Consider the following 19053-nt stretch of genomic DNA (forward strand, 5'->3'; position numbering starts at 1 on the left):
GCGGGCTCCGGCGCGGCGGCGGGGCGGGCGGCGGCGCGGCGGCGCCGCCGGGAAGAGGCGGCGAGGGTGGCGGGGCAGTCCGACGGCTCTGTGGCGCAATGGATAGCGCATTGGACTTCTAGCGCGGTGACGGGAGTCATTCAAAGGTTGTGGGTTCGAGTCCCACCAGAGTCGCATTTTGCCAGCGGCGCGGCGCCTGTTTTGGGGCCGCGGGAGCCCCCGGGGCCGGGCCCGCTCGCCAGGCCGGGGGCGCCGCTTAACCCCCACCCCGCAGAGGCACGGGGAGGCAGGGAGAACCCGGTCCCCTCCCCAAATATTTGTTAAATGCAGTGCTGGGAGGGATATTCATGCAGGAAGGCCTTGTTTCCCTTTTTAAAACGTGTCATTTCAAGGGCAAGAATTTCACAGGGAAACAACAGGGAAAAAATCCGTATGTGTGTGCACGTGCGTAAACACACACATCAGTATTCAGGTCGCTCCAGCCCCTTTCCCTGCATGCATCCGCCCGGCGGCCCTTGCCCAGCTCCCCGCTGCCGGGGTCCAGGCGTGTGAAAGCCCCCTCCAACCCCGGCAGCAAGCAGGAGGTGCAGGCCGGGGCGCTGGGGGATCACCATGCCACGGGGAGGCCGGTCGTTCAGCGGGAGGGAGGTGGAAGGAGCTGATTCTCCTTCCTCTGCCACATCCGATTTCCTGGAGGAGACAAGGCTTGTGCCAGCTGTGCTGATGTCAGCACGAGGAGCCGGACCAGCTGTGGCCCGGATGTTGCAGGACGAGGCTGTTCCAGTGAAACCCAGGCTCTGTTTGATGGGGTTTGTACACGGTTTTGGAAGAAAATAAACATTTACTTGTCCAGATGCAAAACGCGGCCAGCCCCACATTTCCAAGCAAGCCAACCCAACACGGACACAGGGCGCCCAACGGATTTTTGACTCCATCATCACCCCCAAAACCAGTCTCCAGCACAGTGCTGTAGCAAAACTGGAAGGCCAACGGACAAAATTCCTTCATTTTCTCAAAGCTGGACACATCGCTCCCTGCCTGGGATGCACAGCGCGGCACCGGCTGTCCGGGGCCCGGACACGGCGCAGGTGTTGCATGGGGGTGCCCCAAGCGAGGGCCGGCACCAGGCTGTCCCTCGGCTGCCATCGCCACTGGTGGCAGAGCTGCCGCTTGTCCGCAGTTGAAGATGCACCGAAAAAAAAAGCACTTTGGCGTGGCTTGCGCCTGGCCTGTCAAAATCCTCCGCGCTCGTTCGCTCGCTTGCACCTCACGCCTTTATTTGCACAGACTCGGGACGCAACGGCAAACAGGGCCGCGGCGCCAGTTAAGCAATTCTGCTGAGCAGAGGAGGTTTGCAGTGATATTACCTCCCATTTACATAACGCTGGCAGCAGCACACCGAGCAACATACAGCCCGCTGCGACCCGCTCCGCGCCAACACGGCGAGGAGCTGCCTCCAGCGCTCGATTCGGGGAAACGGGGCGTCGCATGCTCTAAATAAACCCAGACTGCAGCAAAACTCTCTGTGACCGTTGCCTGCATTTCCTTCGCTGTAGCTCAGGGCTGAAAAATAAAGTATTTCCTAAATGATGAGAAATAACCTTAAAATCGCGGCCTGGTGTTTTTAGCAAGCGACACTCCCGGCCCCAGGGAGGCTCCCTGCCCGGTGGCCCCTGCGGCACCCCGGCCTCGCGGGGAGCAGGCGGCGGGCGCGAGGCCAGCACGGGGCCAGCTCCATACTCGCGCTCCCCCGGGGACGGGGACGCACGCCACGCGCGTGCCCTGCCATCGCCGGCCGGCCGCAGCCACGGACAAAGAACAACAGGCCTAGCTGGAGCGAGAAAGGGATGAGGTTTCACGTCACATCTCCCCATCGGAAGGGGAGGTGGGGGCGGGTGGAAGGAGAGGGATAATGAACCACAAGCTCTACCATGAATTTTATTAACCGAAAAGGAATTTTGACACAGCAAACCTCCCTGTACAAAGACCCACCTGCCTCATGGCTCTGCCCTAGCGCTTGACAGCTCCACAATCCAGCCAGTGGCAGCCTGGGGACCCGTTTAATTAACCGAGACAGCAATCAGCTCCCAGACACAGCTCAGCGTGAACGGCACGAGCAGCCTCGGCCTCTGCTCCCCAAAGGCTCAGCCCCTCATTCCCAACCACATTGTTTTGCTGCCAGAAGAAGGGGGACGACTCGTATCGAAAGCCTGGTGCAACCATGCAGATTTCAGCCTTTTTGCTGGGGAGGGTCTGCAGGGAGGCACAGCAGCCCGGGAGCTGCTCTCAAGCAGCGGCTCCAGCGGAGGTACCATCCAGGGATATTTCTCTGCCTGCTTTCAGCGAGAAAAGGGAAGTCGGGCAGAGCCGCTCAGCCCTCGGCCACGGCACAGTGTCCTGCAACACCCACGTCCTCTCTGCGTGTCAGCACACGAGCTCACTGGGTCTCAAAGAGCTCCCCGAGTGCACCCCCGAGCTGCTCCCGCAGGCACGCGATTGCTCACTGCGTGGTCTCCAAGCGTGGGACATCCCGTATTACCCAGCGGCAGGAGGTCAGAGGCAGGCACCGGTGCAGGACTGGCTCTCGCTGCTACAGGCACCAAACCTGCCCCTGGGCTGCTTTGTAAATCAACCAGTTGAACTCCAGTCCAGGACCGCTCTAGGACTTTAAGCTTTGAGCTTCCCAGGGAGGGAGGGGAGGACGGATTTACCTACGGAGCTTTACAGCTGCAGAAGGCCAAGGGCAGTTTGCTCCGGCAGCTTTGCTCCCTTCCCTCCCCATCCCAGTGTTATCAGCCTCAGAGCGCTGCTGCCGGGGGGACCCGGGCAGCCAAACCCAGCTGGCGCGGGCACAGCGGGACTCGACACCTCTCCACCGAATCCCAAATGGCAGAAGGGGTCAAGATCTGCCACGGCACAGGGAGGTGCAACTCGGCCTCCATCAACAGGCGGGAGCCAGCTCTTGACAGGGGAAAGGCAGCCATCAGGCCCGTGGCGGCTGGCAGCGGAGCCAAGCTGAGCTCCTGCAGCAGCAGCAGATGAAACGCGGCAGGGGAGCGGTTGCTGTTCGCCAGTTGGGGATCCCCCATCCCCTCCCCGATCCTCGAGCTCTCACACTCGAACAGCCGGGGGAGGGAAGATGCCAATCTCCTCCCGCAGGGACTCCACTGTCTGTTCCCAGCGCCGCTCGTAGTAGATGTTGAGGATACAGTTGGCGTTGCGCCCGCTCTGAATCGCCCAGGGAATCAGCTCCGTAGTCAGGAGCCGCAGCTTGCTGGAACAAAAAGTGCGGAAAGGGTTTGATTTGCTTCTCCAAGTCCCCATCCCAGGCAGGCGCCAACCCCACACGCCCACAGCGCCCTCCAAACCATGAGCCCCTCCACCCTCCTAGCAATCCTGCTGCTTGTCTCACGGGGGAAACTGAGCACAGAAGGACGGTGGGCTGGGACGGTCACAAACCCAAGACCAGAGCGCAGGTTAATATGTAATCCCCACGCTGTGCTGCGCCACCCAAGCAGATGTGCCGGGGCAGGGAAGAGCTGCCAGCCTGGTAAGAGTCCTGCTGGCTCTGAACATGTGCCCAGCCAGCGGGGCGGCCAAGCCGGGCATCCCTCCGCCTGCCCGGCACGGCAGGGAGCGGAGCTGCTGACAAGGGCACGGGAGAGCAACGCTGGAAGGAGATGAAGAATCATGTTCTGCCTCATCATCTCGTGCTTCAGTGACCAGGCGAAGCCAAGCCTCCCTGGGCCACAGCGGCAGAGCAGCAGGTATGCATTAGGGATCCCTGCCGACTCCCCGCTGCAGACTAGCACTGTCACCCTTTCGTTCCTCAGAGGACACTGGAAAGCGTCACCAAGGCTGGCACGTCCCCAGGGCAGAGACTCCCTCCTCAGCGGACCGCGGCGGTGCCTACCGTGCGTTGAGACGAACGGGGCCGAAGGCTGCGCCCAGGACGCACATGGGCAGCCCCGTCTGGATGGCTTCGAACCACTTCACCACGACCTCCCCTGGGAGGACACAGGGAGGCAGTCAGCAGGCCCGGCACGCTGGTCAGGGGCTAGACGGGGCTGCGCAGCCATGGAAAGCGGGCTGCAAGATCTGCCCCATCCACAAGGATGGCTGCACATCTGTTGCCCTCGTCCACCCAGCAGGATTTGGGAGTGGGCCCCGGCCCCTAAGCCTGGCTGTGCTCTGCGGCTCTGGCTGCAGCCTGGTCCCACGCCAGGGCACGACTGATCATGCATTACCCCCTCAAAAGGGATGGCCCAGGGCCCCGGGAGAGCAGTACCTCAGGCGATGCCCAACCAGCTTGGGAAAGGCCTTTCTGGGCAGGCCTGGCTCCTTCAGACCCTTAGCAAAGCTCCCCACCAGCCTGTTCCTCCCACACGGCTCTCCCCATCTCTCAGTTGGGAAAGACCTTTCTTTAAATACTGCCACATCTCAGCCAAAGCCTGCTTAAGAGAGACCTGAAATGCTGGTTCCCACAGGCTCATCAGCAAGGCTCAGCCTGTGACTTGCTACTGAGTCACACGCAAAAGGAGAGGAAAGGGCACGGGGACATGCAGATAAGGAACCAGGACCGCCCGCAAACACACACTTCTGCCTTTGCTCGGAGCTTGCGAAACAACCCTCCCTCAGTGCCACCCTCGCTGCTGGGCTGCAAGCACCCACTCACGCAGCAACCGCCTGTGTCTAGGACTCTAAGAGAGCCTCTCCCAGCAGGGGAAAGGTTACGGAGGGCAGAGGTCCAAGGCCTGTGGCCTCGCGGTCACCAACGATGCAGGGCAGTGATGATACAAACGTCCCTGCACATACACCTGGGCTAAGGATCAAGGAGTCCAATCTGCCCAGCCTGTTCAATCCCCGGGAGAGGTGGCCGAGCACCAGCACGGGGGTTTCACAGCACAGACCTCTGAGCCCTGGTGCTGGTCTGAGCCCCCTCTTGCCTCCCTGCTCAGCTCTGCGCTCCCCTCACCCCCAGCCCACCTCTGCTCACCTAGCATGTTGGTTGGCATGCCCAGGAGGGTGTGCATCAGGTCATGGACTTCCCGGTACCTCTGGATCACATATGCCAGCTCTTCATCATCAACAAACTTGGCTGGCATCCGCGTGTCCGGAGAAACCTTCTGCAAATCCAGAGGCCCAGTTCAGCCCCCTCTGAAACTCAAGGTTCTGCTCTTACTTTCTAACGAACAGCAGTTTCCAGCCCCATCCACCAGCACATCTTCCAGACATTTATGACTGGGTCAGTATCACAGATGAAAACCAAGGCCCACACAGCATCAGTGACATATCCACCTTCATCCAACATCCAGCATCACAGCCCAACCTCCTGAGTCCCTGTTCATTAACCCCTTTCATTTTCTGGGGGCTCCCTACAGGTTCCTCTACGACTCCAAGCTCCCTCTGGTGCTCACACGTGCTCCTGCCACAGGGATCGACTGGCCATTTGAGCCCTGCAAAATCCTGCACTCACGTTGTCCTCCAAAAACCGGGTGTATTCTCGGCCCAGCGTGCCATCCGGCAGCCCCCGCAGCCTGTTCACGTCCAGGGTGGAGAGACGGATGCGAGGCCGCTCCCTGAAAGCAAAAAGCAAGTCGTTAAGTCTCCCAGTGAAACACATCTGAGTGACCTGGAGAAAAGCAGGTCCTGGAAACCCCCATCCCCTGCCTCTGCCCTTCCTGGGCATTTTCCTTGCATGGATCCTGATTCATCCCTGCAGGGACAGCACCATCCTCATTTCTATTGCTGGCACTAGGGCACAAAATGCTTAAAGGAACTGCCTGAAGCCTTGGCAAGAACAGAGTTCTCATCTTGCTCCCCTTCAGCAACTCTGGTTGGAAAAGCATCAATCTTTCATGCACGGTGACCCTGAAACGCTGCCCGGCTGGCTGGCAGCCAGCCACAGCTGCCCCCAGCAACAGCAGGGCCCAGGGGAGCAGGTTCTCCATTGCCCCTGCAAAGCAGCCAGAACTTCAAAGGAACGACCCTGAAGAGGGGAGTGAATTTGTTCTAAACACAGACTGAATTTCTCTCCTGCTTGGGTTTTCATCACGAGCCACGTGGCAGCTGGGCACAGACAGGTCTCCTGTCCAGGCTGTTGGCAAACAGGTACTGCGAAGCCCTGGAACTAAACAAAAGCTCCTTCACTTCTGTCCACAGAGGAAACTCTTCCCCTCGTAAAAGCCTTGCAGTGGATCAAGGAGCTGCTCAGCTCCTGGAGTGGAGGCAGCAGGGAGATAAGTAGGACTTGCAAGAGCTTTACCCTGGCTGCAGGCCCTTCCTTGTACTTTTGGTGTCAAAGGGACTTCATCAATTCAGAGAATTAAAAAACAAAACAAAAGATGTGCGTGCACAAATCAGACTGCTGCAAATCCCTGTAACACCGGTGGGGCAAGGAATCGCTGGGAATTTCCCTTTTCCTCAGCCCTCGCTGTCTCTCCCTGAGCAGTTTCTCTAGGGCTCAGCCCCCTCTCCTGGTGCTCGGCACGCTTTGCTGCGTTAGTGTCCAGAGCCGCAGGCAGGACCAGGCTGCCCCGCACGAACACACAACAAGAGGCAGCCTGTCCCCCAGCGAGCTCGCGGTACAGCTGGAACCAAACGTACCACAATCAGCAGGCGTGACAAATAACGAGGAGAAGGGAGAAGGAAACTAAATAAGCACTAAGATGATCTTGGTTAATAAGAGGCTCATGATGTCCCTCCTGGTCCCCAGCCTTGCTAGGCTCAACAATTCCCTGCAGACATAGCAGCAAAAGTGATCAGACTTAACAAAAATGACAGGAGAAGTGCCGTTACTTCATAGCTTAGGGAGGTGCCACAGGCATCTGGAAAGAAAGTACAGAGGTGTCTAAAGGGAAAGCGGACCAGCAGGTGATGAAGTCTTCAACGCAAGGAGACGCAGCAGCAGACAGGGGAGAAAAACCTCCACATCTGTGGATTTTATCACAGCTAAGAGAGAAGGTGCCTACCAGTTACAGCAGCAAAGCAGAAGAGACAGACGCCAGTGCTTGAAATAGGCCTGGGCTCCTGTGGCTTTTGCGCTCTCGCCCTTAGACTTGCCTTAGGGCTCTTGCGATGGTTAAAATAAAATAAACAACCTTGGAGGATTAAAACTAACAACATGCCCATGCCCCTTTTAGGGCAGGGAGTGCACGACACTCCCTTCGCAGAGCCCAAGCTACGTGCTGGGCAGGTGCCTCCCTCCCCACCACAAACCATGGATGCAGAGGCGGGTGGAGGGACGCACCGGAGGATGCGGTAACCTTCGGGATCGTGTTTCATCTTGTCTCGCAGGTTCGGCAGGACAAGGCAACCCGTTGTCTCCCCGAGGACCGCCACCATGTCTGAAAGGAGACCAGGCAGTGACCCAAGGGCAGCCAACAAACAGGCTCAGACGCATTTATTTTCGCAACACCCAGCTGTCCTCATCTGACAGGTGAGGAAATGAGGCAACGCTTTGGCCAGGACCACGCAGGAAGCTTGTGGCAAAGAAAAGCGCCCAGGCTTAACACCAACCACGGATTGCCCGCCTCGGGGCTACACTGCTTGGCCTGACCCACAGGGACAGACGGGAGAGCAGGCACGAGGCGCTGCTTCCAGGCCTGGGAGAACAAGGAGCGGGATACGGCTGGTTGGCGTCACGGGCTCAGCAGGAGATGCTGAGGGGGTGCAGGGGCTGCAGCCTTCACCCCTCTCTTCCACAGCCTCCTGCCCTGGGGCAGGTCTTAGCCCTGCACCTTCCCCATCAGTAAATGTCTCACCTGCCAGGAGGAGAAATAACCCCCCCAAGAAACTCCCGGCAGAGACACAGGGCAGGAGCATCTGGATGTGAGTAAGAAGATCCCAGGTGGAAAAAGCCACCCCAGCTCGGCTTACCGTGTCTGTAGGGGTCATAGAGAGCCATCGCCGCCGAGCCGGCGGCCAGCAGCACTTTCTGCAGCAGGCTGGTGGGGATGTGCCCGGGGTAGAGCCGGCAGCAGCCCTCCTGCTCCTCCGCGGCCCCGTCCTCGGCGGCCGCCCGGCGCCCCGCGTGCCTCGGCCGCACCGCGCCTGCGGAGAGGGCCCGGGGGCCGGGTGAGCGGGACCCACCGGCTCCAGGGTGAGGGGCTGAGAGGGCACCGATGGGGACGGCGGGCACCCAAAACTGGGGCGAGCGGAGGCCCTGGAGACTCCCTGGCAAGGGGGACGTAACCCAGGCGCTGGGAGGAGGATGGCGGGGGGCACCCAAAGGCGGGGGAGCGGTGGTCGCGCCCGCTCCAAGGTGACGGGAGGCCAGGCGGGCACGGGGGGCGGCGGGCACCCAAAATGGGGGCGAGCGGAGGCCCCGCGGGCTCCCCGGCGGGGGACACGTAACCGGGCGCTGCGGGGGGGCGGCGGGCTCCCAACACCGGGGCGAGGGCCGCGACACTGAGGGCCGAGGGGGAGGCGGCGGCGCCCGGGGGCACTTGCCTGGGGAGCCCGCGGCCGCCCGCAGCAGCGAGGCCGCCGCCCGCCGCAGCCGCGCCACCATCGCGCCGGAAGCGCCGGGGCCGCGCGGGGCGGGGCGGGGTGATGGCGGCGGCGGCGGCGCGGGGGGTCCCGGCCGGGCTCTTCGCCGTGTACAAGCCGCCGGGGGTGGCGTGGGACCGCGTGCGCGGCGCCGTGGAGACGCGGCTGCTGCGCGGTGAGCGGGGCCGCGGGGCGGTGGCGGCGGGGGGGGCGATGGCGGCGCTGCCTCACGGTGATGGCGGCCCTGCCTCACCCCCCCCCCCCCCCCGCTCTCCCCGTCCCGCAGAGCTGAACGCGGCGGCTCGGCGGCCCCCGCGGCTCCACGTCCGCTTCCTGCCGGAGGGCGGCGGCGCCTCCCCGGGGCTGGTGGCCGCCCGCGTGCCGGTGCTGGCCGAGCACCGCCTCGGTAAGAGCCGCCGGGGCTGGGGGGGCGGGCGGGCAGGCCTTGAGCCAGGCCCCGACCCCCCCTGCCCTCCCCCGCAGTCGCAGGCCCGCGGTTCCGGCGGCTGAGGATGGGCGCGGGGCACCGGCTGGACGTGAAGGCCTCGGGCGTGTTGGGTAGGTCCTTGCGGAGCGGCGGGGCCTTGTGGTCCCCAGGGGCAAAGTCCCGGAGAAATCCCTCGTGGCGGCTCCCTATAGCCTCAGTGGCAGGCAGCAGCGCAGGGGCTGGTGGCATCCCTCACCCGGGACCTCTAAGCCAGACATTTGCCCCCGTCCGTGGTGGGAGGGGGACAGAGAAGCGCCGCAGCGCCGCGTCCACATCTGTGACTTTCAGCGGTTCCCTCCGTCTCTTGTGTTTCAGTGCTTGGCATCGGCCACGGGAACAAGCTGCTCACCGATCTGTACAACTGCCACCTGACCAAGGTACGTGAGGGCCCCGAGCAGGCTCCCAAGGCCTGCGGGCCACGTCCCGCTTGATTCCCGCCTCGCTGCCCCAAACTGGCCCTGACAGAAACAGCAGCAGCAAAGAGGAGGTAAACGTGAGTTACTAACGTGCGTGGCACGGACAAACACTGAGAATGAGTGATAATAAATACTCCTTTGGAGGCTGGGGAGTTTGCTTTCTATGCAGCTCTGCTACATCTTAAAAATCCTCAGATGAGACCAGAGGAACCTCAAGGAACTGCTTGCAGGAGGAAGAGGTGGTGTTGCTGTCACAGAGTTGACTGTGACTCTAGTTGTGGGCCTCAAGCCCACCAGTACTTTTGAGAGCTTTTCTGGGTCCGGTGTTTCATCCTTCATGTGAGCATCTAGACCCAGCCCTATGTCCAAAGTATACTGCTTTCTCTTAGTGCAGCCTCATCATAGCCTGCGTTTTCCAGCAGCTGCACAGTAGAATGTGCAATTGCTGGCAGTCTTTCTTCCATAAATTGCACTCTTTCTTCTTCTTGAAGGTTTACACTGTTGGTGGGCTGTTTGGTAAGGCCACGGATGACTTCTCAGATACAGGGAAGCTAGTAGAGAAGACAACATTTGGTAAGAAACTGAACTGGTGTGTTTAAAAAAAACCCAGAACACGAAACAAATAGCAGTCCAACTAGAAACACAGCATTTAATCAGGTAACATGTACAACCATAAAAGGTATGCCTTAAACACTTTCTAATCTTCCTTCATGCGTGCAGCCCTGTTAGTCCGTCTGTGCTAAATACAACTGCAGTACACAAAGCCAATGCGAGTCCTGATTACAGCGGTTGCTACTGGAATGGGTGGGACCCGGATCTCCCTGTAAACCATATCTAGAGATAGTGGTTATAAGCTTTCATTGAGTTAAACAAACATCTAATAGGAGAAACTGGAGCCGACATCTCCAACTCAAAAAAAAAAAAAAGATTCTTCTGTAGTCCTGGGCTATGCTACTTTGTGCATTGGCATGATACAGTGAGTAGAAATGACTCCTCTATTGAAACCACCTTTCAGAGGTTCTCATCAGCCTATTTAGATGCAACTGCCTGCCAAAGAGATAGTAATAGCCTGACTGCACATTTTAGGCTTCTGTCTCTTTCCAATTTCTGGATGGGTAACTGAGAATTTGTTTCTACCTTAATATTTGCAGATCATATCACAAGGGAAAAGCTGGAACGGATTCTCGCTGTCATTCAAGGAACAAATCATAAGGCCCTATTGATGTATGTATCCAATCGGGAAATACACCTGACCTGACCTGACCGTTCTTTGCTAATCTTTAAAACCAATGAGATGATTTTATGTGCCATAAGCAGAGTATTTAAAGGTTGAAGTCCTAGACAGGAACACAGAGAAGTTACTTTAAGTGCTCTGTACTCTGGTGAAAAGCTGCCATTAAAAAGTCTCTTTATTGTATTCTGAACTCTCCAGTTATATTTGGAGCTATTAGCTACGTTAGGACCTACAAAAATTTTTTTGTAGACATGACCAAGTACCTCCCTTCCAAACTCTGCTATCCTACTGCCTTATCTTACATGTAATATAGCATTAAAATGTGTGCAAAACACAACACAGAGACAGTTTTAAGAATAAAAATTGCAGCTCTGCTTTACTGTGAGAGGAGATATTTTGAATCTAATTGGAGAAGTGTACTATATGTCTGCTTTGCTCCTTTTTTTTCTTTTTCCAGGCATTCTAACATTGATATGAAAACTCAAGAGGCGTATGAGCTGGCTGTCAAAGGGTTAATTCGCCCCATGGTAAAAAGCCCTCCGATAATCACAATAATTCGATGCCTCCAGTTTTCTCTTCCAGAATTCCAGCTAGGTAGGACTGGTGCAACATGTACAAGGGAAGTCTTTGAGTTCTTACTATGACAAATTAGTTGATAAACTTCAGTTTCTTGTTAGTGACATAAGCAAAATGATTAGGTGGTAACTGTGGAGGAAAATTCTTCCTTATCTCAATATTTTAATATAATGTTCAGGGCTTAGGCTTGGCTTGCTTTTCTGGAGTCTATCTCCTACTCCTCACAGATTATTTGACTTATTAAATGAGGTACCTGTTTTTATCCACTTTGAAATACTTAAATCTCTGTATTGCTGTCCTGTATCTATGGGTTTGTTTTCTAAAATATTCACTTTTGGTTGGACATTCTGCAGTGCTCCAGAAAATCAGGACTTACCTGTGCTGTATCTTAAATAGTCCTTAAGTAGTGCTGAAAGGACTAGTTCAGTAGTACTGTGTCCTGTAAGTGATGTCTGGATTTACAGACAAGGTCTGGGTTTGTGTGAATGCTTTGCTGCTTCTGAAGGAATCTCTCTGTCCTTCTAGAAATCCATTGTATGCACGAGACTCAGCAGTACCTCCGAAAAATAGTTCACGAGATTGGTCTGGAGCTGAAGTCATCTGCAGTGTGCACACAAGTGCGAAGAATCCGTGATGGCATTTTCACACTGGATGATGCTCTCCTGAGAACACACTGGGACCTGCAGAGTATCCAGAATGCAATTTGGGACTGTCGGCTTAAAGTGAAAACAGAGATAGAGAAAACGCTAGGCCCTCAAGATAAAAGTGTTCTTCGTAAGACGGACACTGAGATGGCCCAGGCTGTGGACAGCTGAGTGCACGCTATGGAGGGAACATCCACGAGCGATCTCTGTAACACAATAACGCAGCTACATGCTGACAGAATGATGGACAGCAGAAGGAAAGAGGTTAATTGCAGTTCACTTCCACCCCTTCCTTGAGATGACTTTAATCAGAGGCATTTTTTTTCATTGACAGGCTGTAAAATTTTTTTTAAAGCATTGCAAACAATTCATTAACAGGAGTTGCTGTGCCAACATTCCTGTTGACTTTGGAAACAGCAGGTTGCTAAGGGATATAAAAACCCATCTCCAAATTTTTTAGCAGCAGGAAATAGTGTCTTACAGAGCTGTATTCCCTTTACTGCACAGAGTTGTTTGTTCCTTGCAACTAGCAGCATAACTTAAGTGCTGCATGAATTTTCCCTGTGTTTTTGTAGCACAGTATTTTATATGTTAGCCTTGCTTTCAGACACGTGAGGGTTCAAAATCGATCAATATAAAAGAGGAATGTGCAGGCGAAAAAACAGCTTACATGAACAACCAGGGGAAACGGTTATACCAACGTAGGCAGGGGGAAGAGGCTTGTGGTAGGGAACTGATGCATAAGATACAAACACAAGAAATAAAAGCAACTAAAACTGACATAAGGGGAAAAAGGCTCTTTCTTGGCTCAGTGCTTATAGAAGGATATATTGACTCAAGAGCACATGCTGCCTCTTTGATTTTGTTTTTTCGCTGAGGAACCAAAGTTGATCAGGGGTATATGGTGTCCTCCCCTTTAGCAGCTGCATGCAGACATTGTCTGTGAGTTCTACCCTTCAGCAAAACCCTGTGATACAGTCTGTTCTCTATTCGCTTCTTATACATGGATCAGACTTAACAGGGTTAACATACTCTTTCTAAATCTAAATTAAATTCTGAAGGTATACTTGCTATTATTACACTCTATTTTTCCAGCTATATATTTTACCTAGAGAGCTTGGAGATCTATTTGTAATATATAGAGAACTCATAGCAGTAAGAAGAGATTTGACCAATCCTCTTCTGAATTTGGGCAAAGGCAAGCATATTTTTTCCTCCAGAGCCATTAAGGTACAAGAAGTGACTCTGGGACAAGCAGTAAGGGGGCCTGTGAGGAAGGAATCACCTTAAGTGGTAGGTTCCAGTCCTGTCCTGAAGGATGTCAAAAGTCATTAACTTCAGCCCTGGAATCCTTCATTTGTTCCAGGTCTCCTTGCGCCGTAGGTAAAGAGCAGCCAAAGCAGCAGTGGAGCATGGCTGCCGCCACGTGGCATGTTATCGTGCCAACTACAGAGCCACAGAGACCTGCCAAGGGCAGTTTGCTCTTACTTCAGCTGGCTGGTTTTCTGTGCACTCATTCTCTATGGACAAGGGACCAAGATCAGGGCACCTTCCATGGACAGTTGTCTGGTGCTAACCGGAGTATGAACCAGTCATTGCAGAAGCCCAAGATAAGAGCTGTGCAGAAAACTTTCATGGATACAGCTGCAAATTTTAACCCTACTGTTCCTACAAAAACAGGAAGAAAATAGACTGCAGTCCTTTCCTTAGCTTCCAACACCTTAAGTAACTTTGGTAGTGGAAAATGTTTCCCACGATATGGCTCACACCAAACACAAAATGAAGGACTTTCTGTATATACTTCTCCTTGCAAAAAAACCATTTTCAGTTGCTTGTGCTATTGCCAAGTTAATATTTTTTTTTTTTGGAATGTTCCAGGCTAAACTAACTCTCCTGCATAAAAAATACCAGCCAAAACAGCAATGTGGGTTTTGAGAACAAAGCTGGCCATTTCTCACTTTTAGCATTCTTGTGATTTTTTTTTTCCTCCTTAAAGCTACTCCAAAAAACACAGCTTTCTGGACTTGGCAAGAGGCAATTATAATGGGAAGGGTATACCTGTAACCATCCCCATGAGTCCATTCTTACATTGCTACAGTAAACTCAGAGAAGTGCAGCTGCTCATCAGCAGAGGCTTGCCTGGATGTATTACAGAATGGGCAAACTTTGTCTCCCTGCTTTAGACCCCCTCCCCAGCACTTTTGTGACAAAACACCTTATTTACTAGTGATGCTTCTGTGCCATGCCCAGAACTGAGAGCGCAAAAGTAATTCTCTGTTCTTAGCAGCAGCCTTTACGACTCTTTTCCAATCTCCAAGCACTACAAAGACAGATTAATTTGATTTGAATTTGGACATAAAAGCAGACTGCAACACAGGCCTGATGGGAGACAAGGGGGAAACTTACTTGACAGGAAGGTTTTAGAAGCAGGAATGGCCAGAAGGGCATCAAGCTTGAGTGAAGGAGGGACGACAGACCTGCAGTCATTACAGCACTTCATCATACAGAGCTGCACAAAGTAGCCAAATTTAGGTTGTACAGTCACCCTCAGTCCTAACACCTGACACTGAAACATTAACGCTCTCAACATAGTTTTGTGTATAGAACAGCACTCACTTTCAGTGACTCTGCACTTAGAAATAGGCAAAAGTAATTCTCCACCAACCCATTACTTATATCAGTACTGCTACAGTGTCTCCATTAAGAGTCCTCAGAAAAACATCTGAATAATAGATGTTACAGTTGTCTCAGAATATAGTTTAAGAATTTGTTCCCAGGTTCTTTTATTGTTTCATTGGCTCATACAGGGAATTGCTGAGAAAGGTGATAGCTGCCTTATTCAGACTGGACAATTTAATACAATGTCACATTTTGCTGTTTATTTACTACAGAAATGATGCAAAACATCTACATACCAGATCAGTGAGGTACAAAAATGCAAAGAACCCAAACTTCCCAAATTTGGTCATTCCAAAAAAAAACAAAAAAACCCCCACCAACAACAAAAAAACCCACCCACACATTTCAACCTTCTTCCCTCCCTACTTCCCTGGGATTTTCTTTTCTTTTCAAGCAGCTATTACATTGTATATTCTTCTACCCTCACCTCCTCTATCCATTCATTAAAAGCTGCTTCCACCTGCAGATTAGCACTCCCAAATAGCTTCATGATGTTGTAAAGAAGCAAAAGCTCAGTAGGAAGGGACTCAACATAAACCTTGAATTATAACCCTTCCTATGGAAAAAAAGAAGGGTTGATCAGGAAGTAGACAAACTGAGATTATACAAAATACCACATCCTCAACATCCGTTTTCCACAAACAGGAAACTGATGATAACTTTCATGTTCCAAAGCTTCTTAGAAAAAAAAAGAAAGGCTGTTAACATACTCTCTCTTGAAAGTCTACACACTTCCAAGACCTTCTTTTATCAATTTTAAATAGGTATGACACCAAAACCCAATGGCCCACTAATAGGCATCTTGGCAGGACACTGTGGTCTTCAGATTCAATACTAGTCACTAAGCTCCAGATCATATTCAGGGTATAGCTGCTTTGTGGTAACCCCTCGAATAACAGCTAGAAAAGAAAGAAACACCATTACTTCCATTAAATGAAGAGTAGGTTAGTCACAAAGGTTGCATTTTGCTTCCATTAACCCCTAACTATCCTAGAATCTCCCATAGCTAAGAAACCAGTAAAAAATTTTGTAGCTATGCCTCCTGCTTGCCCCATTTTTTTTAAACATGTGACGAACTGACAAAACAAATTAGTAACATATATCAAATTTTGATAAGCCATAACATTATAAATCACCTGCAAGTGGCAATTATTTTGTACGCTGCTCAGGATATGTCCAGTTCCAAAAAGATTCCAAAGAAATAACAACAGAATTATTTGTGCTTACACAAGTGATTTAGTAAGCCTAGAACTGAAGAATCTTTAAAATAAGCTATGCCTTCACAGTGTAGCAGCTTCTCTCTTTCTATCTAGACGAAAAAATTTTCTAAGAAGCTGTTCAACAGCATTTCCTTCCTTACCCAGCTTGCCTAACAGCATCTGTCCAGCATCTTTAATATCATTATACTCATGGAGTAGAGAGATATGTTTCTCCAGTTCTTCCAGACTGTAGCCTCTGTAACAACAAATCCAGGAAGGTTAAAAGAATGACACAGAGTAACCGCTGCTGCTGCTATATTGTGAGTGATGCTGCTATCGAACGAACGTAGCAAAGATATGTGAGATATCAGAACTGGCCATACCAAAACCAGAGTCTGAAAGCAGAAGGTACAGTTGTTGAAAGTTATAAACATGAAAACTACAAAAGAGTAGAGCCTCATTCTGATTTTTTTTCTATATCAAAACTTCTCAAACAAAATCCAACATAATTCTCAGAATCAAGGAGAAATGAGTAAGCTGGGGTGATGAAAGAAGGGCTGTTTGTCCTTGAGGGTTTTTTTTTTTAAAAAACAAAACCAAAAGACAGCCAAACAAACAAAAACGCCCCAGCTTTTAGAATTGACTCCATTGCTCTACAATTTCCCTAATCCATTTCAGGCACTATGCACATTATCTGAGAAGATACCACTCACTACATATAAGCCACAGAGATTCCTCTGCTTACAAAAAAAAATTTTCCTCAAACCAGTCTGTAAAAATCCCGAAATAATAATGTGTCACAAGGAATCACACTAAAACAGCCTAACTATCCTTTACGTGGCATCCATCATGCCAAAATGTTCTGCAGGCCATTTGTTTGTCAGGAAAACACACCTGTTCTTGAACAGAAAGGTCAATACTTCAAACCAGTCATCTCAATCACAGAACAAATGAACATCACATTCACATGGAACAAGGAAACCAGCTTAATCTTGGACTAAATTTGGCAGGTTGTAAGTCATGATCTGCATTGTGAACCCCATATGAACAAGCACTTCTGGTAACATGTCATGTAGCATCCCAATGGTTAAAATTATTCATTCCCAATTTACAGCAACATCTTAGGTTACATTAAAAGTATTCTTATCCTAGTTCTAATTAAAACTTTTTTTGCTTTACCAAATAAATGGTAAAGAGAATTCCCTGTTGTCTTTAACTGGTCCCATAATTCAAACAATACTGTAATGAGCATTATATAACAATATGATAGAACAATCATTGTAACAGGTCAGCTCTTAGTTCTAACTCCTGGACCATGTTTGCTTTTAAAAGCAAAAATACTGAGGCCTCACGCTGAACACTGCGCTTGCCAAGAACATACTCAGACAAGAATTGTGCAATTTCCTGGTCTAGAGCGAGGTCTTTCCGTTTCAGCTCTTCGATTTCATACTGCAGGGCTTCTTCACTGGCTCCATCAGGTTGGCAGGACCTTGGAGATGGGATCTGTAGAGCACAGAACACATTTAACATTCCACTAGTTCAGCACGGGATAAGATGCTGCTGTGCCAGAGGGAACTGATCAAAGATATACTGAGTGTCACTGGGTAAGTAAAGGAAGAAAAAAGGGGGAGGGGGCTCAAACAAAGTATTTCTCAATATATTTAATGTCAGCCTGCTCTGTTTAATTTATAACATACTTTATTCTACAGAATTTTGTACATTTACAGTGTTAAGTGAAAGATTACAATCTGGCTTTTCAAACAAGCTCCCAGGACGCTGCACTGTTGCACACTGACACAACCCCAGGCTGCCAGTTACTCAAGAAATGCCGTTGAGCAGTTCGGATGTCAATTTACCCTGACAAAGCACTAAGGCAACAAACAATTTCACTCTCCAGGAAAAACAGTTACCGCTGTGCCAATCTGACTCATCATAAACACTGGGACCAACTGTTGCTTCAGCTGAGAGACCAAGGATGAAAACAGGCCATGGGAACCGAATTACCACCGCAGAAGGCATCTCTCCGGGGCAGATGTGAAGCCACACAGACATGACAACAGGCAGGAAGGCTGCTGTGCTGCCCACGGAGCCGAGGGAGGGCCCCGCGTCCGGCTGGGGAGAAGACCCCGTGCAAGGGGAAGCAGCTCCCCGCCTGACCCCGCTCCCCAGGGCGGGGAAAGGCCTCGTGAGGAGGTGGGAGGCCTCTGAGGGGAGGCCACCGCGGAGGGGACGCCGCGCTTCCCCCCGCGCAGCAGGACGGGGACTCACCGGCGACTTGAAGCCGGCATTGCCGCTCCGCCGGGCGCCACCGGGGGTCCTGGGCAAAGCAGAGGGAGGCGCCGCGTCAGTGGTGGGGCACCACGGGCGGCCGCGCCGGGCCGGGCCGCCTCAGCGGGGCCTCGGGGCCACCGCCCGGCGCGGCGAGGGCCCGGCAGGGGAGAGGGGGCCCGAGAGGCGGGCAGGGCCGGGAACCAGCTCCTACCTCCTCAGCAGAGGCCGCGGCGGCGGGCGGTTCCCGCTGCGCCCCTCGCCCGGCGGCGACCCCGGCGGCGGCTCCGCCAGCGCGGCCGCCTCACGCCAGCACCACGCGGGCCGCGCCGCGAGGCACGCCGGGAGCTGTAGTCGCCCCGCCGCGGGGCACGCCGGGAGCTGTAGTTTCCTCCGCGGCGGCCCCGCGCCCCGCGGGGGGCCCCGCTCGCTGAAGCTGCAGAGGGGCGCTGGGGAGCGTATTCTCCCCTTTGAAACTACAGGTGAAATTTGGGGCAAGGCAGGGCATAACCACGCAAATAACCCTGGTTGGAAGCTCTTCTGTTGACACCCCGTGTTTTCAAAAATGCCTCTGAGCCTTCCAGGTGCCACAGCAGGCAGTGGGTGTCCATTCGGCGAGGTCCCGCGGTGCCCTCAGGGACGCGGCTCTAGCCCTTATTCTCCTGGGGGAAAGCCGCCACCGGCCGCAGTGCATGCCGTGCCCTCCTGGGCTCTGCGGCGGCCCGTGAGGAGGGAAGCGCTCGCCGAGAGGCCGCCGCCACTCCGAGGTGCGCTCCCGTCATCCTTCGAGGTCTCCCGCTGCAACCCCGTGGCTGCATGTTGCCCTGGCCCCGAGCAGGCAGAGGTCAGGTAGGATGTGAACAGCAGCAGCCTGCAGCAGAGCCAGAGTCAGAAGTAGGATATAAATCATCAGGCTTAGCAGCCTGAGCCACATCCAGGCACCCCACCTGCACGTCCATCCCTAGCCATCATCTCCCTCACCTCCTCTGAGAAGGCACGGAAAATAAATCACTTCCTCCGAGAGGCCAGGGAAAACAAGAAAGTTCACACCTTGCTCCTT

General features: G+C 53.1%; 3 protein-coding genes and 1 non-coding gene across 4 annotated transcripts; 2 read left to right on the top strand and 2 right to left on the bottom strand.

The window, feature by feature from the left end:
* Positions 1 to 84: 84 nt before the first annotated feature.
* TRNAR-UCU (transfer RNA arginine (anticodon UCU)) lies at positions 85 to 174 on the top strand. Its single transcript is given in 2 exon segments — positions 85 to 121; positions 139 to 174. It is a non-coding gene; the product is annotated as a tRNA-Arg (tRNA).
* A 1751-nt stretch (positions 175 to 1925) lies between these two features.
* Positions 1926 to 8603, bottom strand: COQ4 (coenzyme Q4). The gene is made up of 7 exons (XM_064523698.1): positions 8452 to 8603; positions 7879 to 8052; positions 7250 to 7346; positions 5477 to 5579; positions 4997 to 5126; positions 3914 to 4007; positions 1926 to 3274 (listed from the first exon to the last, which is right to left on the bottom strand). The coding sequence occupies exons 1-7, from the start codon at positions 8510 to 8512 to the stop codon at positions 3112 to 3114; spliced, it is 822 nt and encodes a 273-aa protein (XP_064379768.1). The 5' UTR covers positions 8513 to 8603; the 3' UTR covers positions 1926 to 3111.
* TRUB2 (TruB pseudouridine synthase family member 2) lies at positions 8507 to 12632 on the top strand. The gene is made up of 8 exons (XM_064523699.1): positions 8507 to 8665; positions 8777 to 8896; positions 8974 to 9048; positions 9293 to 9354; positions 9885 to 9966; positions 10545 to 10617; positions 11085 to 11221; positions 11729 to 12632. Exons 1-8 carry the CDS (start codon positions 8554 to 8556, stop codon positions 12016 to 12018), a joined length of 951 nt encoding a protein of 316 aa, XP_064379769.1. The 5' UTR covers positions 8507 to 8553; the 3' UTR covers positions 12019 to 12632.
* A 1968-nt stretch (positions 12633 to 14600) lies between these two features.
* Positions 14601 to 18626, bottom strand: SWI5 (SWI5 homologous recombination repair protein; the record flags this gene model as incomplete). Its single annotated transcript, XM_064523700.1, has 5 exons — positions 14601 to 15425; positions 15887 to 15981; positions 17107 to 17228; positions 17994 to 18042; positions 18208 to 18626. Coding segments are annotated over 5 exons (750 nt in total), but the record flags the coding sequence as incomplete, so codon positions are not given.
* Positions 18627 to 19053: the final 427 nt, after the last annotated feature.

This window comes from Dromaius novaehollandiae, chromosome 20 (assembly GCF_036370855.1).
Source record: "Dromaius novaehollandiae isolate bDroNov1 chromosome 20, bDroNov1.hap1, whole genome shotgun sequence".
NCBI classification, from domain to species: domain Eukaryota; kingdom Metazoa; phylum Chordata; class Aves; order Casuariiformes; family Dromaiidae; genus Dromaius; species Dromaius novaehollandiae.